The 27,741-nt window shown below is 42.5% G+C and overlaps 2 protein-coding genes across 2 annotated transcripts; one reads left to right on the forward strand and one right to left on the reverse strand.

Moving 5' to 3' along the window:
* Positions 1-355: 355 nt before the first annotated feature.
* On the reverse strand, positions 356-3,363 carry iyd (iodotyrosine deiodinase). Its single transcript, XM_035143594.2, has 5 exons — positions 3,144-3,363; positions 1,242-1,439; positions 965-1,124; positions 688-844; positions 356-575 (listed from the first exon to the last, which is right to left on the reverse strand). Exons 1-5 carry the CDS (start codon positions 3,322-3,324, stop codon positions 393-395), a joined length of 879 nt encoding a protein of 292 aa, XP_034999485.1. The 5' UTR covers positions 3,325-3,363; the 3' UTR covers positions 356-392.
* A 1,886-nt stretch (positions 3,364-5,249) lies between these two features.
* On the forward strand, positions 5,250-27,013 carry ppp1r14c (protein phosphatase 1, regulatory (inhibitor) subunit 14C). The gene is made up of 4 exons (XM_035143599.2): positions 5,250-5,607; positions 21,887-21,970; positions 22,728-22,760; positions 24,527-27,013. Exons 1-4 carry the CDS (start codon positions 5,374-5,376, stop codon positions 24,599-24,601), a joined length of 426 nt encoding a protein of 141 aa, XP_034999490.1. The 5' UTR covers positions 5,250-5,373; the 3' UTR covers positions 24,602-27,013.
* Positions 27,014-27,741: the final 728 nt, after the last annotated feature.

A 27,741-nucleotide genomic window follows, 5' to 3' on the forward strand; every position in this document is an offset into this window, starting at 1 on the left:
GGGTGGTGGTCACTTGAACAGTGTGTAGGCTTGTTTGTCGATGCAGTGTAAGTTGCAGGGTGATCAGTGTGCTCACATGGTGCTGTCTATTGGAGGTTGCGATAGAATCTCTCTATGGTAAGTATGCTGCCTACATAATTGCCCCAGGCCATTTATGTTAATGTATGTGTTGTTTCTCAGTGGTCTCTGTAGTTCAGTTATTATAAATATTAGGAAATAAATCCATCCCATTCTTAAATAAACATTTGATTGTGAACTGAATGCTTGTTTGCAAGACTCAAAGCAGAATAAAAACATTTTAGGGTCATATCAAATATGCCTTGTTAAAGAAGATGAAGAAACATATAATTAGCTTTTTTTTTTCACTTTATTTCCTCTGCAGATTGATCCTGTCATACGTGCACCATAATTTCACCCAGCGGCTTGCGTTTCAAATCCGGCACGGTGGCATCAGATGCAGGGTAACCTACGGGAAGCAGCAACAGCAGCTTCTCATTGGCCGGCCTTTTGAGGAGCAGCCTGAGCCGGGGGCCGCAGTTGAGGGGAGTCGATGTGACAGTAACGAGACCCACATTCTGATGAGCAAATGGACAGAGACAAAATGTAGTCAGTTGCTGGGCAGTTCTATCTTGCATGCTCTTATGAACTGACCGCGACAACAGATGGAGGTTTGATTCAATCCTTTACCTGCAGTGCTGCCAGCAGGATTCCACAGGATATGGAGACACTGATTTCATTGTAGTAGTGTGTCTTTTTCTTGCCATTCGGCAGAGTCCCGTAGGTCTGTTTGAAGATGAGGATCAGGTATGGTGCCACATCTAAATACTCCTTTATCCAGTTCGTCCTGCAGGAGAAAAGACGAGATGTGTGAAATTAGATGAGGTTAAACTTTACAATGGTCCTAATAATCATTGCGTATGAATTTTGGTACAGAGCTCACTATGGAGCAAGTGTTGGTGTTCACCTTATTTTGCCCAAATCTTGCACCCACTTGTCCCCCATCCTCTGACGGTAGTTCGTCTCCTCCTCCTCTTCCACCAGCAGTCTGATCTGATGCTTCACCTCTGTGTCTGAGACCACCACGAATGTCCAGGGCTCTGTGTGTGCGCCACTGGGGGACGTACCTGCCCAGAGGGAAAAGAGGTGCCAATACACCGACAAAATTAGAAAGACAATACATTACATAGCAGCATCTAACTTACTTAATGGCAGATTGACAGTGGTCAGTTTTTTTTACATGCCTGCAGTGCGTATGACATTGTCGATGACCTTTCTTGGGACCGGCTCTGGGCTGATGAATCGGACAGACCTCCGCTGGTTCATCAGATTGTAGAAATCTTTGCTTCTCTTCAGAGCTGTTTCCTCGGGATATCGCGGCAGGGAGAAGGCCACGTGTGGAAGGTCATCCTCCTCATTGTTGTCCACCAAATCAACATCCTCTAACACAATGACAGAAAAGATTCTGATATAAACGTTCAAAATTGGTCACTGTTACAAAGTGCTTTACCAGGACGAAATTGCAGGTTGATAAAAGGAGACATGAGCAGAGAAATGGATAAAATACATAAATAGGATTATGTGTATGTTTAAGAAGCAATTTAAAAGAAGAACTAGAATAGAACTAGTCTGCCTACGTTAAATAGGGAGCAAAATCCATATGGGGGCTCTGACATCAAACATTCCATCACTGTTTGACACCAAGCGAGTCACCATCATGGGCTTCATCCACGGTTCTTAGCATTCAAGAGCACACCAGGTCAATAATTATATTTATTTGGGTACAAGAGAGGCATTAATATGAGGGCATCTGCAAAGACTTCTTTGATTTGTTTTGATGAGTCAAAGTCATCTTGAATAATGCAAAAATAATGGTTGCAACAGTCTGCCATAAAACATTTACGTCACAATATGAAAGACTAAGTCTGTCCTCTCGTGATAAATAGCTCCAGAGGTTCTCTGTGCAGCAGCTCATTACAACCCATAGTTATCATTTGTTATGAGGTGACCTGTGCCAACTATAGAAATTATGATCAGAGCAAAGGGCGATGTCCATGTTGGGAGGAGATTGGGATGAATAGGAGGGTGGAGGGATGCTCCACCCAGAATTGTGCCATAAACTGACATACGATCAGACCACAGCACTCTGACCACTATTTTATTCACTTCACTGCATGTGTCTGTGGTGGAATAGACCTTCATTCCACCTGTTCCCACTCCACAACCTCTACATCGTCTGCAACCTCTCCCATCCACTCGTCCTCGCTGCCTTACATCCTCTAAGCACATTTCTCTCCAGCATCAGTTGTGCAAAACTGCCTTCTACAATAACACAATAATTCAATTATTTTCCACCTTTAAAACAATCGGTCCTCCACCTCCTACAATTTAAATGAATTTGTATAGCCCCAAATCACTTACGTTGGGGGAGAGAGACCACGAACAGTTTTCTCACTGTCGTATTAAGGCTCTGTCAGATTTTTATTCATGCTAAAATCTTTACAAATAAGATGACCACAGTGAGTGCAGCAGTCACAACCAGGTCCTCAGGCCAAGACCAAATACAGGAGAAGGGCCAAAAGGCCACTAGAGAAGTTACTGTACCAGAAGGACGAGCAGAAGATGTGTTTAGTGACATCAGCAGTGTTCTTGTGTTAGTATGAAGTGTAGTGTGAGGTATTGTAGAGTAAAACTAAAGCAAAGGGCTAAACTAGAATGGCACTATACCTCCGTTAAGTTCCCACAATCCCCTTCAATTCAATCAAGCCCACGAAGCTCTCCATAGATCTTGTTTCATCGTTGTCATATGTGACAGTACATTGAATATTACAAGGTTTTAGACAGTTAGCCAAACGAAAGCAGCTGTTTCTGCTGCCAAAGCAAAGAGAAAGAAAGAGAGGTAGTTAATGTGTGATGAGCTCAGATGTTAATGTATAATCATGTTAAATATTTACCAATGTTTGGCAATTTGTTTAATAAAAGACATCAAAGTTTTAAGATAAAGCAACAACACAGAACATTAAATCGTGTATGCTGTGTAAAATACATTTTCTATCATTGTGAAGCTTTAATGGAACAAATGTAAACTTGAATGTACTTTTGGGACTGAAAAGGAAAGTTCAGCCCTGCCAAGTTTCTTCTCTTACCGTCCTCCATTGCTGTGATCTCTGTATCATCCTGTAGGTCCTGGTCCACCCAAGGTCTCGACCCCGCTGTGGTTTGTGCCGGAGAGATCCACGTGGTCTCCTGTGGCTTTAACAGCATGAAGCCTATCACCAGGCACAGGACCACAACCAGAGCAGGCGTGAGGATGGACAGGAGAGCCATGACTGCCTGCCTGGCAGGCTGCAGAGAAGAGGATATGGGTACTTGATCATTTTTTTTCTTTTTCCGGTCTGGCGCAACTGACCTGATGTTATGAAACACTGTTACTGTTATCTGACGTGTGTGCATGCGGCTGCCAAGAGGTCAAACGGGTTGTTTGTTATTTCCCTGTTGTGTGACTTTGATTTATCAGCAGCCCGGATGCTGGTTAAGGTGCTAAATCACATGACTGATGTGTAGCAGCACAATATATCTTATGCATGGCTACCATAAAGGCAACATTATCATAAATTCCTTTACTGTGCTATAAACTTAAACTGTGTTAATTATTCAACTTGTTGTTATGGTGTTAAGTATAAAGTTTACATTAGATTACTACATCACAGCTTTTATGTACTTCAGATTTATCTGTAATGTGGCAATTTCCTTTGTTTCCTAAGCATTTGTAACACATTCAAGTAAAGATTATTACAATATGACGATGTCTGATGTCAGATGGTAGTGATGATGATGAAACTCAGAGGATTTTCCAGGTTTGGTCTTGAGCTAAAAATGAGTCTTGAGTTGGAGATCTTCAGTGCATGTTTCCTCCGAATGGGAAAATCCTATAGATGTTCAGATAATAGAACTCGAGCAGAGGCAGGTCATTTGTATATACTTAGTTTTTGCTGATTAAAGATGTTTTTTTTTACTTTTCATGTCCTGCAACCTTTTGTCAAATGCCTGAAGGTTTTTCACACGTCTCAGCATAGTCAGATGTCCTTATGCTTGAACAGGACATGATAATGAATATCAACTCCATGTCTACTTTTCACAAAAGGAATGGGTTTGTCACAAGAACATTTTTCCTTTGAATAAATACAGTCTGCATCTACTTTCATCTTTCTTGATCATCACCAAGCAAGATGATTTTCAGTGTCAGCGATGATAGGTAACATCTACATGTGTTTTTATTCACCCTGACTGAGGGGCGTAAATCAGGGACTAACTTGAAGGACAATTTAGTCTACAAGTTTTTGTTATTTTCTTATATGATTTTTATTTATATTTATAAATAGTTTTATGTGCAATATGTGGCCCGCAGTCCAGAGGTTACCCACACTTGGTTTAAAGAGAGATACCCTATAGGCCAGGTGTTACCCAGGACCTTATTTTGCACAATCTTAGAACAAATCGTCAATTAAATAGCACATTGCATCATTTATTGCATGGCATGTTTCAGTGAAGTTTTTTGTCGAGAGAATCCTGCAACAAAGTAATCAAGTAGCCTGATTTATATATTTATTTAATTATGAAAAAATACTCCATATGACCAAAAGGTGGCGCAAAGGTGTCCTTCAATGTCTGACTGTGTTTGGGTTCAGACACGATCAGCATATAAATACAGTCCATGTTGGTGATCCAGTTTCAGGTGTGCATATCCAATCCTGTTCACATCTGCACATCACACAACAAGACGTAAATACCCAACATGAATAGTTTGGTAAATAATGAAATCAAAAACACATGGTTATAGAGGAGCAGAACTCTCCAGTGCGCGCTGGTGCACGAGGAGCACCATGTAGGGAATTTAGCTGACACACTGCAACAAATATAGACATCTTTAATAATGTTGGCTGAACCACAAACTGCTGATGATATCTTTAAGGGTAATTAGAGAGATTTTAATTCAATTCTTTGCAGAACCATTTTTTTGCCATTTTTAGTGGTGGAATGGACAATTTTCTCATGTTTTATTAAATGAAATTCACCTTAATACTGTTAGAGCTCAGTTATTCAATTCCACTCTGGGTATGAACATTTGTTTTTCTCTATTATGGGAAATATGAACATCTATTTGAAAACAAGACAGGCACCTATGCTCATTTCTTACAGTGTGGCTCCGCCTCCTCGACTGTCTCCGGCGCTGCGCTTTAAATAGCAGCTGTTTAAAAGCCCCTCACCAGTCTCCTGTCTGCCGTGCAGCACCCACAACCTCTCAGCTCAGCATCCCCCCTCTCATCCACACAGACACACACTTCTCTGTTATAATAACCCCCCCTGCATCCCGCAATGTCGGCCGCCAGCACCGAGACTAGTGCCCCTCTGCCCACCGCCGGCAGCCGCGTCTTCTTCCAAGGTGCGTCCGGGGTGAGCTGCGTGGGCTCCGGCCCCATCACCGGGGACGACCCGGTGCAGAAGCGGCAGGGCAAAGTGACGGTGAAGTACGACAGGAAGGAGCTGCGGAAAAGACTCGTGCTGGAGGAGTGGATCATCGAGCAGCTCAGCGAGTTGTACGACTGCGAGGTGAGTGTGGAGCGCACATCTTCGACTCGGCACTTGGCACAGACACCCTCAAATGCACATGGAGACAGGTGGAGAAATCCTGCTCCTGGGTTCCTGATCTCTCAATTCTATCGGTTTATGACTCAAATATAACCGGATATCAAATTTACACACTCAATTTGATATAGGATTGGTGATTCTTCCTTTGTTTGATGAATGTATTTGGGTTTTCTGGACCAGACTGCAGCTGTTCGCCTCTCATCTGTGATTTTTTTAGATGTTCCAAGCTGTTCACTGCATCTCCTTAACCCCCTCCAGTGAATAGCCCTTGGTTTATGTGTCTTTGTCCTCTGATACATTGATACCTGCTGCCCTAGTGAGTCGCTGCTGCAGAGTCTAAGCGACACAAAGCTGTCTGGTTTGATGGTGTGGCTCTTTGCCTGACGATGCATTGTCTCATCTCTCACCGTCTCTGTCGCGAAGTGAAAGAGAGAGAGGGACGGCTGGTGTAAACGAGGTCGAGGGCGAGAGAAAGCGCACGGTTTGCGCCTTTTACGCACCAGTGTTTCACCGAAAACGTGCCATTCATCAGACTCGATCTAATTTGTCTAGATTGAGAAGATGCGGGTTTTTTTTGCATTGGTTGTAATTTTATTCCCTGAACCATATTAGTCTCTATATCGAGATGTCCTTTAGAGTAAAATGTATCTTAAACGCATGATCGATATAAAGAGCGCATTGGAATGAATCCCTGCATCCTTGCTGTAGCAGAGATTTGACCTTTTAAACCCTTTGTACCTTTAGAGTGAGGATCTGTCGCCAGACGATATTGACAGTCCAATTAATTTGCGCTCTCACGTCCACAAGTCGCATTCTTTAACATTTTAAGGGGTATGGGGGGTTGCGTGTGGAAGAGGAGGAGGGGACAGAGGGGAGAGTGAAAGAGAGAGAGAGAGAGAGATGGATAGCTAATGTGTGCGTGCGCGTGCCCGATAACACACACACACACACACACACACACACACACACACACACACACACACACACGCATATAAACAGTATGCTGCCAGAGCCAAGTGGGAGGAGGTGTTGGGCTGAAGAGGAGGAAAGAAGGGCAGTGGGTTAAGGATGTTGCTGATGCTGTGACTCTCCTCGCCAGCCAATCGCCTCCTCGGGCTCTGACCCGCTTCCTCACAGCAGTGGGGCCGCACGCAGACACGCACATATGCACGCGTGCACGCCACGGGCACAGCCTCGGCGTGTCTGTCACCTCCAACACAGCCAATCGGAGACGGAACGGGCGGTGTGAGCGTGAACACACAACACGTGCGTGCTCACATGAACCTGTCAGACGAATAGCTGAGGGGTTGGGTTTGATTTTGATGCATTTGTGTGCCAGTGTGTGTGTGTGTGTGTGTGTGTGTGTGTCAAGCTTTGTGTACTCAGTGGTGCACATGTGGTTATTCATTTGTGCAGCATGCTGAATTTCAGGTTATTCCAAAGATCGATTGCAATGTGTGTGCATGTGCAGAGGAGAAACACCTGCACAAATCACAGCAAGGCGCTGCTTGTCATCAGGAAACATTGAGAGTATTGCAATGCAAACACTGAAGGCGAATAGACTTTTCAAATGGAGCCCTTGTGGTCTCCTGCAGCTCCAATCTGCTTCTATCTAAGACATCAGTAAAGGTGAATCTTCCTTGCAGCCGTCTAAACCCTCAGCTGCTGTCTTCATGTCTTCCGTCTTGTTTGTGAGCTTCCTCCTCTCTTTATAGCCCTGCTGTGGTTTTCACTCAGTAAAAAAAGAGCTGTGCAGTCAGTCTAAGGGTGGACTGGTTTACATTTCAAAGCAGGACGAGCTCTTGGCTGCACGTCGGTCTGTTGTCAGCAGGTGCGCTTGATCTACAAGTCGAATGTTGCCTCCCCACACACTGATCGACCAGTCCATTTGATGTTTTCAAAGAGAGCAGGCGTGCACCGTCCCAGTGTTGATCTCAGACAGTCACGTCTCGGCCATGCAACATTCGCCTTTTGTCTTGCCTCTGCGTTCCCTGCTGTGATTTCTTGAAGAACAGAAATCAATCTTTGATTCAGCTATCATGGCTCCACTGTGGGAAAAAGCCTTCACTCTATTATCTGCAGACGTCCCCCTTGTCTTGACTTCCCTTTTCCCACATTTCATTGAAGATATTCCCAGCAGCATGACACCTCCTCACATTATGACTTTCGCACATCAAATGGGATGATATCATACAATAATCCTCTTGCTCCATGGCGTTGTTGCCAGCATGATAAAATCTGATATCATGCTGGATGCTGGAACCAGCACAGTGCTGAATGGCAGTAGAAAGGCATGGCAGGATTTCAGAGGATGACAGGTGATGAAATGTGTAGATCATTATTGTGACGCGCTGCTGTGGTGCATTGTGGAAGCTTTCTTTCATCTGAACGCTGCTTCACTGGTGATGTCTGGTCACACGAAAGTGGAAATCGGAACTACTTTATGCCTGCTAACACCTCCACGTTAAGACCATAGGGTGGACAAAGGTGTTTAGTGTTTAGTGTGTGTGTGTGTGTGTGTGTGTGTGTGTGTGTGTGTGTGTGTGTGTGTGTGTGTGTGTGTGTGTGTGTGTGTGTGTGTGTGTGTGTGTGTGTGTGTGTGTGTGTGTGTTAAAGAGCAAGAGAGATTTGGCTGCACTGACCTGGCTTAAAGGTCAGCCTCTGTATCTGTTTCATAAGAAAACCTGATACTGGAGGACATCACAGACTGTGTTTGTGTTGGGGGGGGGGCGACGGTGGAGCCTTGATGCTGAAAGTAACAAAGTGGAGAAAAGGTTAATTCACGCAAATTGGATTTTGTTTTTGTCCGGGATTTTTTCCTGTGTGCAAAAAATATGACCCAGGCGCAGCAACATAAAAATCCAGAGCAGGAAAAGACTTGTCAGTAGCTAACACCCAATTTAAGAGATACATTTCAAATTAACAGGTTTTTACTGCTACATAATGAATGTAGGAAAACTTTGATGGTCAACATTTTGGGGAAATATACTTATTTGTGTCCTCACATAGATGAGAGGACCGATACCATTCACATATAAGGACACTAACCATAAGCCATATAAAGATGGACGATGTGTCTCCTCTTCTTCCTATTGTACAAAAATGAAGCTAAAATATCCCGGATACAGCTGCCGCCATCTTGCACTTTTGAGGTCACCTGAGCATTTGTGATCCTTGGTGTGGAGGTACTGCCGTTATACGCACTCGACCAATCATGAGTCAGTCTCCGCTGTCAATCACGACATTTCACCTTAAAAAACATCTATTTAACGTCTACTTTGACATTTTAGTTTGGTCAATGTCCCACCTGCTAACGTGGAGAAGGCAAGGTTTATGACCTATAGTGCAGCTAGCCACCAGGAGGCGATCAAGATGATTTTGGCTTCACTTTTAGGAGCTGTCATGTTGTCCATCTACAGTAATATACAGTCAAAGGTTTGATCCATATGTGCTAACATAGAGGAGGTGGGATTTATGACTTGTACTTCATCCAGCCCAATGTATGTTTTAACGGAAAAGTACGTGCCAGAGCCAAGCTAGCTGTTCCCGCGGGCAATGCTAAGCTACAGATTGGTATCATTCTTCTCATCTAACGCCCAGTGAGCATATTACTTAAAATATCCAAAAGCTAATTTAACCTCAAGACAATCAGATAAGACATTTAAATAGAAAGAGACTTCCCTTTTGAAACTCTCTCTCTCTCTCTCTCTCTCTCTCTCTCTCTCTCTCTCTCTCTCTCTCTCTCTCTCTCTGGGCTATTGGATGACAGAGGGTGAGATGTGTCAGAGATGGATCCCTCTCTGCTCTCCTGAGAAATGTAGCCTCTGTTCATTCCTCTGTTCAGAGGACAGAGGGGAGAAGAGGCAGAGAGCGTAGAGGAGGGGGTGACTTGAAGAGACGGAGGGAGGGAGGGAGGGAGGGAGGGAGAGATCACGAAACATCCAAGTGCTCCCAGTGCAGCTCTACTCCTGGCTACAGCAGCATCAAAGTCACTAATTAAACAATACTAAAAATCAGGTAACTGTGTTGTGAAAGTTAGATTAAGCTAAATATATTAGTAAATGTGAGGATTTGCTGATTTTCTTTTGCATAGAAGAGTAGTGAACCCTAAAATTTGACTGGGAACAAAAATTATAGGTATGTGAATCGATTTATCAAAAAAGTTACAGATTCATTTTCTGTCATCTCATTGATTGACTGATTTTTTTAGCACAAATTTTGATTTCAAGTTGAGTCCATAAGAAAAAAAGGAAAAACAAATCCTTCATGTTTCTAGTCTCCATTAACTGAAAGACCTGTTAGCTTTGGGCCACCGATACGCTACTTAACACAGGCCCAGGAGCCCGAGAAGTCAGCAGACTCATGTGCCGGAGCCTCTCTTTAAAGCGACTGTTAAAATTTCTTGTTTGAATTTACAGAGCTTCGTTAAAAGAAGCTAGACGACCACATAGGGACAATAAATGAATAAAAAGAAGACACATAACAACCAGAAAGAGAAACAAAATGACTATAAACGACACAATAATGTTCACTCTCTTGGGGTCCTACAAAGGAAGGAAGGTGGGCTCATTACCTGACTGGGCCCAGGGACTATTTGTTCATAATCCCCGCTCATGCACCATGTAAATCTTACGCGTAATCTCGCCTAGTTCGAAGCACAGTCCTCATTTCTCTCTCCTTTGCACACTCTAAATGACCCCCTCCACTCTGTCCCAGACTGGGCTGTTGAGGATTGCAGTTAAATGCTGAGGTCACGTCCAGGTGATTAAAAGGCAGAGTGTGTCAGTCTGTCTGAGAGCACCACGACGCAATCGATGGAGGCTGTCGAGGAAAAGACCTTTGGTTTGTGTGTGTGAGAGAGAGAGAGAGAGAGAGAGAGAGAGAGAGAGAGAGAGAGAGAGAGAGAGAGAGAGAGAGAGAGAGAGAGAGAGAGAGAGAGAGAGAGAGAGAGAGAGAGAGAGAGAATCCCAGAGCGAACAGAAACTGATGAAGAGTTCAAAATCTGATGTCGGCTCGCGGACTCTGCAGTTTTTCCGTGTGTTGTTGGGGTGCATGCTGCAGAGTAAGGGGAGGGGAAGTAGGAGATCATCAGGAGCATCTTCTCGTGGATAATACTGACTCCTCTGTCTGTTGCTCTCTTTCTCTCTGGATAATGATCACCACAAGAAGTGGGGGTGGGTTGTTTCCCACTATTTTGTGTTGAAGGGTCTGTCTCAAGGCGACGTTTGTACATGTGTGTCATGGACAAAGACATTTTGGTCTTGTTGCTGAATTCATTTCCCCCTTAGCATCAAAATGAGAAGAAAGAATCAAGCCTCTTCACCACCCCCACTTCTTTTGTCCTGCGACCTTGTCAATAACCTTCCCCCATCCTCGCCTTTCACATCGTTTTTCTTGCTGGGAAGGAGAGCGACCGTGTATCATGTGAACCTCGTAGGAAAGCAGAGGAGGAGTAAACAGTGCAATTCAAGCCAAGTCATTATCGATGTTCAATAGGTTTAGGAATAGCACGCCGGGGAGAAACACACACATAATGACACACAAAGACGGAAACATAATGCTACTGGATATACTGTACGTACACATGCTGCAGACATAAAGGTGGAAGCAGACTATGTTTTATAGTGTAGGTCATGCTGCGGGTATATAGGAGGCGTCTTCATTACTGTCCCTGTCTAATGTGCATCCATCACCGCTGACAGCTGATGGATGAGATCAATCGAGCACATCTCACTTTGACTGATAGCAGGAAGTGAGGTAAGCGTGATTACCTAATTCGTTTTCAAGACGCTCGCCCTCAAAATGTGTGACGGTCGAAATCATACACAAAGTGAAAGACATTAGAGAAGGTGCGGATAAGTATAGAAAATAGAAAAAGAGGATATCTGCATAGAGACGTTGTTTGGAGTCAGCGTCTACGCCGTAGCGATCAAACGAAACCGTTGTATGGTAGGTCCAGCAGATAAATGCACTCGACCAATCACGAGTCAGTCTCAGCTGTCAATCGTGACATCTTGCCCCATTTTTATAGCAACAAATGACTAATTAAAACAAAATTTAGCGGTAAAATTAACACTTGAATTTCCTAAAAGTACCATCTTTAAGAAAAATGTATTTGACGTTTACTTTGACCTTTAAGTTTGGTCCAACTCCCATCCAGGCTGGGTTTATGACCTGTACTGCAGCCAGCCACCAGGGGGCGATCAATATTTTTCTTGTAGGTTTCGTTTTATTTCGATTTAATTTGTTATTTGATGAGATTAGTTGAACACATGTATCTAGGGGACCTTGATACTGCAACTCAACACCACGAACACTACTGCTCAGACTCTGGCTCCAAATTACGTCAAAAGCGCATCATGGTGGCGCCCGTATTTGCGATATTTTGGCTACACTTTGTGCTGTGGGAAGAAGTATGGGAAATTTAAATAAGATACATTTAAATAAAATAGAGCTCAATACAGAGTGACATGTTTATTCTATATAAGTGCATATTAATATATATTATTGCACATTTATCAGGGGTAAGTAAAAACAGTGCAAACAAGCAGGTAGCAGATATGTAGAGGAATATGATACAGAGGATGTTTGTTTTAATAAGTGTCCCTGATGCGTTAATGGATCCGGTTGGGAGAAGGTCATAGTTGTTTGTTGTGTGTGGGAAGGCACATATTTCATCTATCAGCCATTTAAATTGCACAGACTAAATTAGACTCTCGCTTGGCGTCTGTGTCCAAGCACGCGTTGACACATTTCATACAACACCTGCAGACACATGCGTCTGCTGCTAAACAAATCGGCGGTGTTGACATGAACGCCGTTTAGAGAGCAGATAGCCACCAGCTGCTGAAACGGTTATAAACACACCGGCAGCAGAAAGGTGTCAAGTGTCTTATCGCAAATGCAAAACCAAGGGCAAAGGTTGCAATGTGTTTGTTCCCCTTTTTCCTGTCATCCCTCACATCCTGTTGTCACTCTCTCCTCCTTTTACTCCTCTCCCTCGTCTCAACTTCAGATCCGTCAAGACTCCCACCCACCTGCTTTTCATCCTCCTCCGCTTCTTTCTCTGTGATTTTTCCCTCCAGTGTTTGTCGTACCGCCAGTGTGGCTTTCACATAAATGTGGATTAGTCGTCATAGGTCTGTTGCTGACACCGATAATCATATGAGTGGTTCCAAATAGGTCGGGACAATATCATCAAAAATGTCTATATTAGTCTATATCAATAATTATCATCATAAATGTTAAAGTGTGACATGACGGGTTCCATGAGGTGAAGCCAAAGCATCTCCATTTCCAGAGAAGCTAATGTTCTGAAAAAAAATTATGATAAAAATAAAATAATAATGATGAAATGAAACCGTTCTTTTTGTTCTTGCTGTCAGCTTCCATCTTTCTCTTCTTTCCTCTCCCCTTTCCTCCTCGTCCTTTGTGGTTTCCCACTCTATTAACCCCGTACTCTGTGTTTATGGGCTGAGCTGTGATGGCACAATGCTGTCATAGTGGTAGTGGATATTACTGCCAACCCTTGGGAGGCATATCAGTCTGCCTGCTGGAGGAAAAAAAAGATGGATCTGGCAAAAAAAAAAAAAAAAAAGATTGGGAAAGAACAAAATGTCTGTAGGTTATAAACTTGAATTATGGGTCTTGCAAATATAGCCCCTGGAGTCCCAAGACAAAGTGGTACGAGAGAAAGATCTTAAAACGCCAAGTGCAATCGTAGTCAGTGACATACTTCCCATTTTAACCATTTAGATAATTTTTTTGTGAATTATTCTCTAGCCATCTTTCATTTGGGGATGTCAGCTTCAAAGTGATTTTTAGTTTGACAGGCAAACGGAGAACCAGCTGCAGAGTGGATCACCACCGAGCCTGTGAAAGGAAAGAGATGTTGACTTTTCACACTCACACACGGACTTTCGTGTCTTCCTATGACATCTCCTCCCATCCCGCGATGATCCCCTTAATCACTGGTTTCACTGTCGCCGTTTATAAACTGGCTGTGTACAAAACACTGACTCACTCTCTATGGTTGGCGCTGTGAACAGATGTAAGACACTGTCGTCATTCACACGTGTCTGAGACGGAGGGGGAAGAAGGAAGATTGTTGTTTTGACTTTCAAAGTCCGAGGTGTGTTCGGATGAGGGTGTGTTGTTTATTCGATATCTTACCTTTGCATGTGCGGGATGACTCGGCACATTTTGGAAGTGGCACAGTCAAATCACTTCATAGAAAATGGAAATAGAGACAGAAAAGACCGGGTCAGCTTTGATTTATTGCTGCTACAGCTCTGCTTGTTCTCTTTGCCTTCACAACAAAGGGTTTTCTAATCGTCGCTGTAATTTGAATAAATCCATTTGTGTCTTGATATGCTAGTTTGCTGATTGGCTGACTGCTTGTGACCTTGATGCCATTGACGTTTTTGTCCAGTTTAGCTGGAGCCGCTGTTTTTACTCTGAGGGTAAAGGTCCTAATGGGCCTCAGCTGTCAATACATCAGCCAGAGGGGGAAACTGTTTGTCTGGTTAATGCAGTGAAATGAATCATGTGCCCCTGAACCACAAAACTATGAAATGGGGTCACAAGATATATGCTAGCATTTCCATGGTTGACAGTACAACCTAATAGTTATTGTGTGTTTAAATCAGGATTTTTTTTTTTACCAAAAGAAGATGATATGATTTCAAGCCTTTTGACCTTCCAGCCATCTATATTGCTTATGCTTTTCTGAGGGTCATGGGGGGGATGATAGTCTCAATTCTAGGAGACAAAGGTGAAATGGAAGTTGAAGTAGCTCTAGCTGTGTAAGTAAGGTTTGGGTTGTGCTCAATCAGAGCCTGTTGTTCGGTAAACTTGTCCAGCCATGTAGGAAATCAAAAGTGTTTGTAGTGGTTATTAGTTATTTTTGCACAGTTGGCAAGTCATAGCATGAAATTGGTGTGAATGTTGGATTGTTGGTTTCAGTAAGTTACAGAAATGTTCAGGCACAACCTCCCATCATCTGATGTGAGGGTCTCCGAAGCTTCTTGACCGTCCTGCACGTCTTAGGCATCATAGGCGCATAGTGTGCTTAACTCTTTATCATGAAGTAAAGAAAAACATGGGGGAATATAATTAAAGCACAGTAAGGTTGTACATGTAGTTATAATGCAGGAAATACAACAATTAACTGTAAATCACTAGCCACTAGTTTGAGTCTGTCCTTTAGGGCCACGTCCACAGAATATCTGTCCAGACAAGTGCTATAGTGCCATTTCAGAAATAATAGACATATTTATTTTCATTATTGGTTGCTTAGTTGCATAACAACATGAACAACAACGGCCGAATGAAATTAAGGTTTTCTTGGCTTGGGCCAATGACGAGATTGAACTGTTACTGGAAGTAAATGGTAGCAACGATTTGCATTTACCAGTGGTAGTGGACTTGTGACGATAGGATCCAATTAGGAGGCGAAGATGCGTGTCATTGTTTCTGTCTGTCCAGACTAAGACCTGGAGTTTACAAGCTGAGTTTACAAGCAGAGTTTACAAGCAGAGTTTACAAGCTTTGTTTACAAGCATCTCCAGAGTAGTGTGGACAGTGGATGTAAATGTGGAAAAGTGATATGTTAAAATGTATTAATGTGGAGGTATCCCTATCCAGATAGAGTGAGCAATGAGAAGGGAACAAATGATTAATTTACATCACAATTAATTTCCCATAACCATCCTGCATAATCACTCTTATTTTAAACCAAAATGTTCCCTTGAGGGTTAATTTCTCCCTCCAACCCATTTTTTCTTCCAACCACTTCTCCCTCTGATATGCGGCAGTGTGTCCTCTAGAGTACAGCTGAATCAGCGTGGGAAAGCGCCTGCTGCAGCAGCTAACTTTACCCAGTGAAGTCACTTCATCTGTGCTGCATGGTTTCAGCAAATTGCATCGCTGGAGGGGCAATAGGGAGGTGCTGTGAGACGGCGGGGGGTGGATGAGGAGCTGATGAAACACATGTTTTTACAGTCGCTCTAATCTGTCGTCACTGTTCCAGGTATTTTCATCCCCCTCTCCGTGCTTTGTAAATCATGTCTCCTGCCCGTGTCCTCTTGTTCACCTTCATCCTCTGGGCTTCCCGTCTCTTCGTTTTGTTCTTGTCCCGTCCCTCCCCATGTATTTTTCCTTGTGCGGTAGTTTTCTCTCCCTCGTCTCACTCTGTCTCATAAGATGAATTCATCGAACCCTGAGCTCCTCCTCGCCGCTTTGATGTGACACAGCATGGCAGTGCGGAGAGAGGTAGAAAACTGAGCTGTGAGGATTTTATTTGTTGCACAATCCTCCTCCTTCCGTCCCCTCTGCCTCATCACCACAGTGACCCACTTATCAGAACACTCCCCGTTTCCCTCTATCTTTATTTTAAATGTTTTCTAATTACTGCTCTTATACTTACCCTTCATTTCCCTTTTTCTCTTCTCTGTAACTCTCATCTTTACACCGTCCCTACGTTAAAGCACATCTCTTGTTATTTCATTATTTGACTTATTAAAGCCTTCTTTCTTTTGCCATGTGCCTTGTCTCACTTTCTCCCCACAGCATCTTATAACTTGAGCTGTGATTAAAGGAGCGTAGGTGTTATGATCTTATTTACTAGTTAACTTTTCTTTAAAAGCGGATAAGACCGTATTATCTATGTTGTGTGGGGGATCTGTCAATGTCAGCCTGTACTTCCAGTACTTTTTTTTCCCATTTGGAGCATTAAAACCCCTGAAACACACAAACATCAGCCATTTTCAGACAATTGGGTCCAGACTGCCTCCAGACGTTGCCTTTCATATATGAACAAGAGAGCAGTAGATTCTTAAAGTAAGATGCGTTTGCAACAGTCAACTTTTTTTTGTTTGTTTACAACACAATGACCCCAGCGTCGGCCATTATCGCCAAAAGCTCTTGAATCTCGTTGTCTTTGCAAACTACAAAGTTTTCATCCAGAGATATTTGTTTTCTTTAATTTTTTTCATCAACTTGCCCACTTGATCGCTGTAAATCCTCTGGATTCTAACATACACCCCCACCGAATAATATATCCGGAGTTCAGAGCGTGTCTAAAAGCAGCTATACACACACACACACACACACACACATTGAAAATGACCAGAGAGAAAATGACAGCTGATAGACAACGATGTCAACTGCTATGCCTCCCATTTTCAGCATCCGCACTTGACAGCTGCCATGATCCTTTCAGACAAAACCTTTTAGCTCCAGCCTCACGCCTCACTTGTCAAATGCATGGGCTGCAGTAATGCTACTGAATAGAGCTAAACTAATGGCATAATTTCTCACTTTTATGATACAACTAGTTGCATGAGAACAAAATGTGTCAGTGCAAATCTGTCTGCAGCCAGGAATAAAAGTTGATGAAACAATTGAGGCTAAATTTATGCCTGCCACTGTGCAAACAAATTGGATGTTGCCGTTCCCCGCTAGTTATCGTTAGCTTTCAGGTAGCGGAAATGGTTGGCAGTTGAATGATCGGAGTAACTGTGGAAACTCTACCGGGGCAAAACAAAAACAACGGAGAAGACGGAGAGTGACAGAAACCGATGTAAAACAATGGTGAACCTCAGCTGGATATTCACTCCATGGAGAGAACATGGAGAACTGGTAGTTCTGGTTCATACGGAAATAATAATGAATCACGGGCCGAGTGATGTGATCCCCTGTCACCAGGGGTTTGACTCTTTGTTCCGAGTTGTGTGTTTGCATTGAGCCTGAATAGAGTTTGTGGTGAGTCACGGGGTCGGGCTAATTCCATTAGCTTTGATTCACTTCATCGGACCAACCAGACTGAAAACACTGCAGCTGCTTGACTGTTGGCGAAAACAGGTCCGACACACAGTCACACACTTCCTCTGCGCACAACAACAACAACACACTGGACGGGTGTCTCGCTCTCAATGTTTCCCTCAGACTCTCTTTTGCTTGCTGGCTCGTGGGCTTCGTCGAAACAAAGTCGCGTTCATCGCAAACAAACACTTAGCTCCTTGTTATCTCTCTTGCACACACTATCCTCGACACATGATTTACACACTAACTCTATTTTGCTGATTTTACTATGTCTTTCTTCTACATGTGCAAACATATCTGCGGCAAAAGTTGCTTCTAACACAGAATTACTTATTGCTTGATTTCACACATTATACACATCGTAAAACTAAACAGTAATTTTGATATGTGTACTAAGTGACAAAGAGTAGCCTAAGAACAGTATTTTATTCAACTCAGGACATTGTTTTATGACAAATAAATAATTTAGGTAATAAGGCCTATTCCTTTTCCCGACAGTCATGCGTAGTATGTTCGGCCTTGGTGGAGGTGTGTGGTAAATCTAATTTATTTATTTTTTGTATGCCTCTCTAGATTTTACCTGTGAGTAGCCTCTTTATTTCTTTAATAAACTGCAGTGTGGGCAAATAGTGTGCGATAACTTCATGCTAGCATTTTTTAAATATAGTCTCTCAGTTGTGTGGCCATTGTGAATGGGCTGTTGTGGTGTTGCATTTTGTTTAGGATGTTATAGGAGACATCATAGGAACTGTTTAACCTAAATTCATGTACATGGTGGCATAAATAAAGGACTGAACTAAACAAAGTACTGTATACTTCACAAAAAAACAAATTTATTTATGTTTACACTATTCATAACCACCTTGCAACTGACAGCCTCTGTCACCTTTTCTATTGTTGTTTCTTTATTTCTGCCTGGTTTATATTGTTCTCTCTGCTGCTAAATATTCATTACATATTAAAACCAAACCCCAACATTTTTTGGGAGAGGATCTGTGTGATTTGTATGAACCACTTTACAATCCATGCCTCTACCTACTGTCTAAGAAAATCATAGAGAAGTCAGATTTTGTATGTGCATTATTTTAAATGTATTTTTTGTGTGTTTTATGCGAGTCTATCTCTCCTGACATTGCACGCTGTCATTTTTGTCATCCTTCCACTGCTGGCGAGATGGAAAATTATTTTCCCCCGGGTAATGGCTGTGATCTCAAACTATTTTAGGCTCTCTCTCAATCACATCCAGACAACAGCAACTCCAGTGTTTATCGGAATGTCAGTGAGTGTGTAAGTGTGTTTCCATTCTTGTCGTTGGATATTTAACACACTTATCTAACACCTCAGAGAAAGACGAGGCCCAGTGGTGAGCGTTTCTTTGCAAAGGATTGATGGTTGCAAAAAAGCTGCGCGTGCGTGCGTGCGTGTGAGAGAAGATTTGCATGTCGTCCACTATTGCCTGCAGTCATGCTTCACACACATGCCATACTTGCCCTAGTCATCACCAATCCCTGTGGCAGAGGGTGATGGACTGCATGCTGACAAGTGGAATAGTCAGACACACACACACACACACACACACACACACACACACACACACACACACACACACACACTCGATAGGCAGTCTGAATGACAACTGGATGGATGGTTAGATAGATAGATAGAAGTAGGTCAGTTTGTAAACTTCTCCCTCCTGGCTGACTTTCCCTTCACTCTGTTGCTCATTCTAATTCACTTATCCATCTCTATTATTAGGTTAGGTCTTCTCTCTGAATGAAAAACAACATACCACAGTGTGCAAATAGAACACCACTCACTGTTGTTTTTTTACCATAAATGACTGAGGCCATGATCCCTGATCTCTCTCAGGTGCAGTCAACAAGTTGAAGCATCCGTGTTTTCTAGAAATTCTAGTTTATGGGTTTCATCTGTCCTCTGGGCATGAACTGACTCGTCGGTCAGCTTTGCAGGATCTAAATTAAGAATACAGTTTTTCTAATTCGCCATCTAACCCCATGCAAAAGAGCGATGACTACGAAGTAAAATAGTGAGGCTGAGAGAAAAGAGGTACTAGAACTGTGGAAAACCTATGGCACACTGCTAAGACACATAGTGATCTTTATTCCTAGCTTTCTTTTTTACCAACAAACTAGTTTAATAAACGTATGTTAATGCATTTGATATGTTATTTTCAGGTATCATTAGCTAAACCACAATGATTCACGTGAATTTGAACACAGCCAGAAGCACTGAGACGGCAATTACTGCTTCTCTGCCAAGCTAGGTTAATTACCATTTAGCAGGACTAGTTTATCTAATTTAATGATTAGACTTTGCTATTTCCTTATTAATGTCATAAAACTAAATTAGTCAGATATTGTTGAATCAAATTAAGTTTTCAGTTGCAGGAGGCAGTTGTTAGGAGAAAGCGAAGAGCTACACGAGCTAGAGTGCAGTCGTAGGCCTCTGTTTTCTTATTATTGCGAATTATGTTTAATTTTACTTTTAAATGCAGATTTCTATGATACAATCATTCCAAACAGTATATTGTCAAAATGTGAAAATAAAAAAGTAGTAGTGTGAGAAATGTAATAACATTATTATCATAATTTCCTCTCCTTTTTGAACCTCTCTCCATCCCCCATCCATGTATCCCTCCTCTGATAGTGGAACATTTGCATATATCCTCAGTTCCACAGCGCACACACACACGCCAATTCTAATGATGACAGGCTTTCATACGTCCTGCCACATTCCCCCTTCTCTCTGCTATACTTTTCTGTTTCCTTAATGCGGGGGGGGATTTCAGAGCGAGACCCTCTCGTTAAGACACGGAGAGAGATTTCGGAGCTGGAGGTCGAAGGGGACGCTTGGCTTGTCTGTGGAGACGCGGAGATGCTTAAAATGCTGCAGATGTAAATGCCTCTTAACGGCTCAGGAATAAGGATGAAGGTGGGCTAGCCATATGTGTGCGAGTGAGCAAATTCAGATGAGATTTGAGCAAGCGTCGATATGTGTCACTGATGTCGAGAGGATATTTTAAGACTCGTGAGGTTAGGTCGCCATGTTGCACATCTTCACTAGGTACAGTTAATCTGCGGTAGTCATGCTTTCAAACACACAGCTCTTAATGTACCATGCTTTCCTCTGTCGGTACTGTAATTGTGAGCTAATTTCATTGTGTGCACATCAACCCACCCGTGCAGAACTGGAATCACAGTGACTGAACTTCGACGCTGAGAGCAAAAATCTAATCATCCTTCCACCGTCCATGCTCCTCTGTAGAAATACCAGCGCAAGCTTCAGGCTAAAGCATACAGGAGTCTTCAGAGAGGCTTGAATACAAATACAACTTATAACTAGAGTCAGCTTTAGTCTTGTAGCATCCTGGCTGGTCCAGGAATGTTAAAGCAAGAGGGTGTCGTACCTTTCAGGCATGTTTCCTGTCAAGGGGTTCTCTCTGTCAGACTGAGCCTTGTAGCTGTGGTAGTACCATCGTTTTTCAGGGAGGAATCACTGAAGTCTATTTAATTTTCATGAGGTAAAAGCTTTCATTCCCTCCCTTTTCTCATGTTGTGCCCACGTACAAACTGCGGTTAAGGTTGTGCAACTAAAAAGCTTTGTAAACATTTGGGAAAAGACTGTGACAACTGTTAATAAAAAGAAAAACATTAATTACAGGCCTGTAACGCAAACTGTGGTTCCCTGCATAAACGTCCCGACCTTCACACCCTCACTTTGGCACTTAATGTTGTCGTTGGACTTAAATCGTGAAGCTTGTAATCATAGATATTTTTCCAAGGTAAACTGGGGTGGGACAGCAGCAGCAGCAGCAGCAGTAGAGTCCATTTTATTGCAGTATGATGTCAGTGAGCAGTTCGCTGTCTGTGCAGGCCACCACTTGGACGAAGAAGCTGCACTTGCACATGGTTGCAGAGGCTTTAATTCCCAGAAGGGAGCGTTTTGGAGATGGTGCGGTAGCTGGGAGAGAACGGTTGATCCTCCCTGCACGGCTCTTTTGCACAAGCCTTGTGGTGGAGTAAAATGAACCAAAAGAGCACAGGACCTTTTGAAGTCGTGCTGAGCTGAATACAGCCTCTAACCACCAAGCCACTAAATGGCCCTGCCCCAGCACAATGACATTTCCATGCGATGCCTGTTCGTAATAGGCAAATAGATGTGTGGGCTGTTTGGAGTGCAGAGATGTGGAAACAGTGTTTTGAATTAAGACTAGGGTTTGTGCTGAGAGGTGGAGAGAAGGAAATGAGAGTGAGAGAAAGTGTGTGATTGGTTTTGGTGATAGTTTTTTCAATTTCATTTTGTTTCCCATTTACATCTTATCCTCTTCAATGTCCTTGTCTGCCTGATGAGCCTCTGTGTCAGCCGCTCACTAACCAAGAGCATCTCTTTGTTCCAGGAGGAGGAGATGCCTGAGGTGGAGATAGATATAGATGACCTGTTGGATGTCACCAGTGACGACGAGAGAGCCAGCAAAATGCAGGTATGTTACCCTGTGTAAATGTTTGTCCTTGTGCCTATGTCTCATTGAGCAAACAGCCCTATAATAAAGAATACAAGTGTCAATTTGACGACGTGTACAAGCCATAGACTGTATATAAAGATATATGACACATGTCCTCTCCCACTCATTGTACAAAAATGAAGCTAAAATATCCAGGGGATGCCATCTTGTGCTTTAGACATCATTTGATTTCTGAGTCTGAGAAAACACTCTGGACCAATCAGGAGTCCGCCATTATGTACGACACAGTATTTATAGCATCAATTTACGAATTAAAAACAAAGCAAATTTGTCTGGTCCATATCCCATCAGCTGGGTTCATGACCTATACTGCAGCCAGCCACCTGGCTGGGGGCGATTCAAAGTTTTGTTGGCTTTTGGGGTCCTGTCGTCCATCTTTATATATTTATATATATGGTTCGGATAGAACATGAAGTAAATTATCAAATTTTGTTATACTTTTTGTGCAGTTTGTGTAGATTCCTCCTTGTGTGATTCTTAACAATTGTGTATTTTTCTGGCACTGGTAGCAAAGCCTAGTATTAGCAATCAACTGAAAAGTGACATTACTTAGTCTAAATTTGCAATAGCTATCCACATGATCCAAAGCTCACATTGACCACCAGCAAAACAGACCCCAAAAACGTACATTTATGTGCATTGTGGAGCTGCAGTGAATTGATGACAATGCTGGAACACGTCTAACAACTGTATCTGTTTTTTCCTCTCTGAACAGGAATCATTAATAGACTGCTACAAACCAACAGAGGTTAGTATGTTGTTCAACAATAAAATAGTCAATATCAGTGACCTAGACACTATTGATGCTCACATGCTCTATTCAATTTGCTGCGTATAGAAAAGAGTATGTAAAACCACCATGTCCCAGATGTGTGTTTGTAGTTAATTAACGTCTGATGACACACACACACACACACACACACACACGCACACGCACACACAATCATTCTTTCTTTTCACTGACACCCTGACTATAGTACGACAAAGGCTTAAAAAGACTTAAAAAAACACACATAAACACAAAGAACACTGTTTGTCACTCTGGTGTGTGTTTGCCATACTGTATACACACACTGTGTCCGTTTACTGAGTGTGTGTAGTGTGTGTTTACGATTTATTTGGGTGTGTGTCTGCGTGTGTGTCTAAAGGTGTTAAGTGTTTGTTTTGGGGTGAGGCGAGGTTAGGCTATTTTGGTGATTATAGGTGGCAATGCCAGGACTCCCCATCTGTCATCCGTACGCGTGTGTGTGTGTGTGTGTCACTAGGTCAGCCTGTTACAGCTATTACAAGGTCAAGGTGGTATTCAAAGCAACAGTAGTGGACAGCCGCTGATATGTGTCACACACACACAAACACACACACACAGACACACTGTAATCCCGTGAGTATGGAGCAGCAAAGATGCCATTTTGAACACGCTCCCACAAAAACACCATCAGCAGCGAAAGAGAAAAGTGAAAGATAATGGAGGGAAAAGGTGAAGGTGACAAAAGGAGAGAGGGATGGGGGGAGGGATGGAAGAAAGAAGCACAGCACATTAGGTGATGAAGAGATAGAAGCCTGTACAAAGAGATGGGAAGAGAGGGGTATATGACAAGACAGCTGGAGGGAGAAAAGCAGACCGGAGGAGGAGGAGGAGGAGGAGGAGGAGGAGGAGGAGGAGGAGGAGAGGTACACGCGGAGGGGGAGGCATTAGTAATTAGGTCATGAGCAGTGTCACCCCTGATGTAACGAGAGAGATTATATTCCAGCATGTTCTCCACCACAGTCACACTATCATGGACTTAGACCCAAGATAAGAAATGTCTTTGCCCCACTTCCTCAATTTTGTCTCATAATCCAGTATTTGTGTATTTCTCAGTGTTCATTCCCCCTCCTTTCAGTATTACCTCTGGCTGCTTTTACATGCATGCAGCAAAACGTGGATATTTGTGAATCAGCGTCAATATCCAGGGCTCCTTCTCTCTCATAATTCCCTGCGGCACTAGCGATTCCAAAAAGTCTAGTTCGGTCGGATCAGAATGAATGAGAGGCTGACAGTCGAATTTTGTAAAATTGCATCAGATGTGTCTGATTTTGAAAAGAATAGTTTAACATTTTAGGAAATACACTTTCCTAAACGGCTGTTTAACTGAGAATAAGATGAGGGGAGCTCCCTGGAATTAGTTTTATAGGGTGGGAAGTCTGCCAATTTCCCATTTAACACCCTGAACGGATGCCAAGAGTGTTTCCCCTTTAAAAATGTATTCGCATAAATTTTCTGGACTGTGGCGGCCTGCGTTATTCTGATTTGTCCCACCAGTCTCATAAGGAACCAAACATTTTTTTACACTTCTCATAATATAATAATAGATCTAGAACTTGGTGTGTGCAGCACTTTTTGCCTCGTGATCATTGATTGTCCATTAAAGAAAGAATTGTTTTAGCTGGATTTGTGTGCGTGTGCGTGTGCATGTGCGTGCGTGCGTGTGTGCAGCTGTCTATCTCACAAATTTTTCCCTTTCGTCCCTGCAGGTTTTTGTCCGTGAGTTGCTGGGCAGGATAAGGGGAATGAGAAAACTCAGCGCTCCCACTAAGAAGGGCCTATAATCGCTGCCGTGTCGGCCATCAATCAGACATCAACTACATCATCTCAGCACCACCTGCTTAACCGCACTCCACATGGACTGTCATCACATGAAAAATAAGTTGTCAAAACATTAGCCAATGCAATCATGCACCATAAAATCCATGCATATAGCACCACAAGGTTTATTATAATATTTGACTGTTGAAAGGTACGTTAGCAAAACCGAGGCGACATAGTGTAATCGCATCCATACAGCCGCAGGAAAATGTAAAACCCCGCAACGTGCCAGAACTGCAACTGTGCTTTACCATGAATACCACCTGATATGACCTTACATGTCAGAGCCATGTTAAAACCGCTGCTGTAATTCCAACAGCCATACAGAGTTAAGACACCGATAAATCTCAAAAAGGGAGGTGGTTAAAAAAAAAAAGTTTGTACTGACGTAGGTGTTAAATTAGCTGTAGCACTATGTAAACCCAGTGCTTAATGATTTTGTCTTTTTTACTGAGGTGTTTTGCTGTTACTTCTTTTCTTCAAAAAGTACTGTATGTTGTTCACACGATTCATATGTGGTCTTCAGTTTGTTTTTTTTGTCCTTCTTTAAAGTCAACCTCTTTATCCTTCCTCTGTCAGTTCTTGCAAATGTAAGGGAGCTCTGCAGTTTTATTTTAGGCACAAGGCGTAAATACATCAATTCTGTCAGTTTATATTCTGGTAAAGAGGGGCGACATTTTAGCGGAGAGTTTTGCTTTCTACCCACTGTTTCTCATGCACTTTTCACCACAGCAAGGCATGATGGGTGTTGCAGTTCTCTCTACAACACCTATATGATTGGCAGTCTTTCACTTATCACGTTACGCGGTGTTGCTCATTGCTTGTCCCTCATCAGAGTACATATCAGTTGATTGTATAGGTTTAAGCACAAAGCCCAAACACCAATTGTCATAGCCGGTTTCACTTAACTCTACTAACTAGCCTCTCGAATAGTTGTCGATGTTGCCTTTAAGGACATTCAGGATCAGTTCACCTTTTACTTAGCACTGAACCTTAACTACTGACCACCTAAACGCTAAATGTGGTGGAGTCAGAACCTGAAGACAACTTGAAACTTTTGACACTTAAACCTGTCGGGTCCTGCAAGGGAAGGTGTGCCAAACCTGGGGTTGTTACATCCTAAATGTTACACGTCACGGAGGCGTTAGTGTGACACAACATTTTCACAGAGACTGTTTGTCAAATTGGTTTGGATGTTTCAAAACTTTTCCCCCAAGTTGCAGAAAATGAGTTGTAATCGCATAATCCCAAGTTTAAAAGTTACCCACTGTTTATTTGTTACTGAATTTCTGTGCACCAACACACTTCTCAAAAAGCTGTAAGCTCTGGTACAATCATGACTCTGTTATGGGGTTGGGCCCAGTTTCATTTCAGGGCAGTCAATTGTGAACCAACTGGAATGGAGCAGAGCTAAACCTGCCATATGATATATATATATATACACACAGTATATACCCTCAGCTGCCAAAGACAAAAGCAGGGCAATGTTTGATTTTAACATAACACTTCCAAACCACCCGTCTTGCATGCTAACAACAGAGAAAAACATTAATGAAGAGTATATATATTATAAACTTGTAATCAAGCAAAAAAATACTTTTTAGACTTAACTACCATATATGACTTTGTAGAACTTTTTGTGTTGAAACAACGTGACCGTCACGTTGGAGAGAATCCAGGAAATTTAAAAAATGGTGCTGTTTTTGATGTTCTTCCCAGGTTTCGGTTGTAATAAAAGGGGTTTTCACTGTCCGATTGATGCCAGAGAAATGTGTCTGAAATAAATATGTCTGTCTATATGGATGGAGGGCATTCAGTCTAAAGTATAGCATTCTCTCTATTTCCTCTCCTCAGTCTGAGCTGGGATGGATCAGTGTCACCACGCTAGCTATGGTGGATTTATTTATAAAACGTCATGTGTTTTCTGGATCAGTGAATAGGAAGGAGAAGTCGAAGAGGAAGCCATTACAGGCAGCTGAGATGCATCCAGGATTCGTGTCAAGGTCCGCCATAGGATTTTCTCTGTCAAGAAGTGGTTCAGTTCGAAAGACTGATATTTTATAATTTATGGGATTTCATGTATTTTGGAAGTGTCCATACTAGAAAGCTCTACATTTGCATGTATTTTTAAAGTAGCATGTTGAAGGGAACATTTTGTTGGCCCAAAGGTTTTTATTTCACTAAATAAACATTTTCCTTTTTATACCTTTTATTATTATCATTACAATTATTATTCAGACTAAAATATTCTGTTTTTCTCTTTTGTTTTTCTGTACATCCACAATAAGAGTCCTTGTTTTTAAAATGTAATGTGTTGTGTGGTTTGTTTTTGCTGATAATAAAAATGCAGAACGACTCTGTACTGTTTAAACGTATATCCCCTGTGTATTTTGTTTTAAATTTTTAATGGATAAAGGATGATGTCCTCTGTGTTTAATTAGAGGAAGACATTTTGAGAAAATGAGCTTGTTTGCTTTATTGCCAAGAGTTATATGAGAAGAGCATTACTACACTTGATTAGGGCGGGTAAATGGCATTGTGGCTAAATTAAGCTAAGCTAAGAGCGAATGGTAGCCCAGCATAACGACTGGATGAAGAGGTTAGCCTTGTCTGCAGGCACAACATCCACCTATCAGCACTTCTAAAGCTCAGTAACGAACCCTCGTCTAATTCTCAGCAAGAAGAAAATAAGTATATTTTTCCAAAATGCTAAAACTATTTCTCTAAACAAGGCAGGAAATGGTTTTATATTAATTCATACAGATGCGTGTGTGGCTGAGTGTGTTTCATTATTCAAACGTGTTGAGATTTGTGTGTGTGTGTGAGAGAGAGTAGTCCTTGGTGTGCTTGTGCTTTCACGTGCTTGTGATTCCGCATAAGGGGCACATTAGGGCATGATGGTTGCCAGTGTGCTCCCTCTCAGTGCCACACTGTGGGGCAGCGGTTTAGTAGGACACTCCTGTGCACTGAGTGATTCTGTACAGAGCTCATCAGGGTATGACATTATTGCTCAACGTGCGCATGAGTAGCCTTCCTCTGCAGCATGTCTAGCCCCATATGGAACAACCTACTGCCCTACTGTACACTGTTGCTAGGTAGAAAG

Source organism: Hippoglossus stenolepis, chromosome 20, assembly GCF_022539355.2.
Source record: "Hippoglossus stenolepis isolate QCI-W04-F060 chromosome 20, HSTE1.2, whole genome shotgun sequence".
NCBI lineage: Eukaryota > Metazoa > Chordata > Actinopteri > Pleuronectiformes > Pleuronectidae > Hippoglossus > Hippoglossus stenolepis.

Excerpts from the sequence above, each read along its gene's own strand:
- iyd (XM_035143594.2), bottom strand. The coding sequence starts at position 3,324 with ATGGCTCTCCTGTCCATCCTCACGCCTGCTCTGGTTGTGGTCCTGTGC. Across the intron at positions 845-964 it reads CAAGATTTGGGCAAAATAAG|GACGAACTGGATAAAGGAGT; the intron begins GTGAACACCAAC and ends TTTCTCCTGCAG. Across the intron at positions 576-687 it reads TCCTGCTGGCAGCACTGCAG|AATGTGGGTCTCGTTACTGT; the intron begins GTAAAGGATTGA and ends TTTGCTCATCAG.
- ppp1r14c (XM_035143599.2), top strand. The coding sequence starts at position 5,374 with ATGTCGGCCGCCAGCACCGAGACTAGTGCCCCTCTGCCCACCGCCGGC. Across the intron at positions 21,971-22,727 it reads AGAGAGCCAGCAAAATGCAG|GAATCATTAATAGACTGCTA; the intron begins GTATGTTACCCT and ends CTCTCTGAACAG. Across the intron at positions 22,761-24,526 it reads ACTGCTACAAACCAACAGAG|GTTTTTGTCCGTGAGTTGCT; the intron begins GTTAGTATGTTG and ends TCGTCCCTGCAG.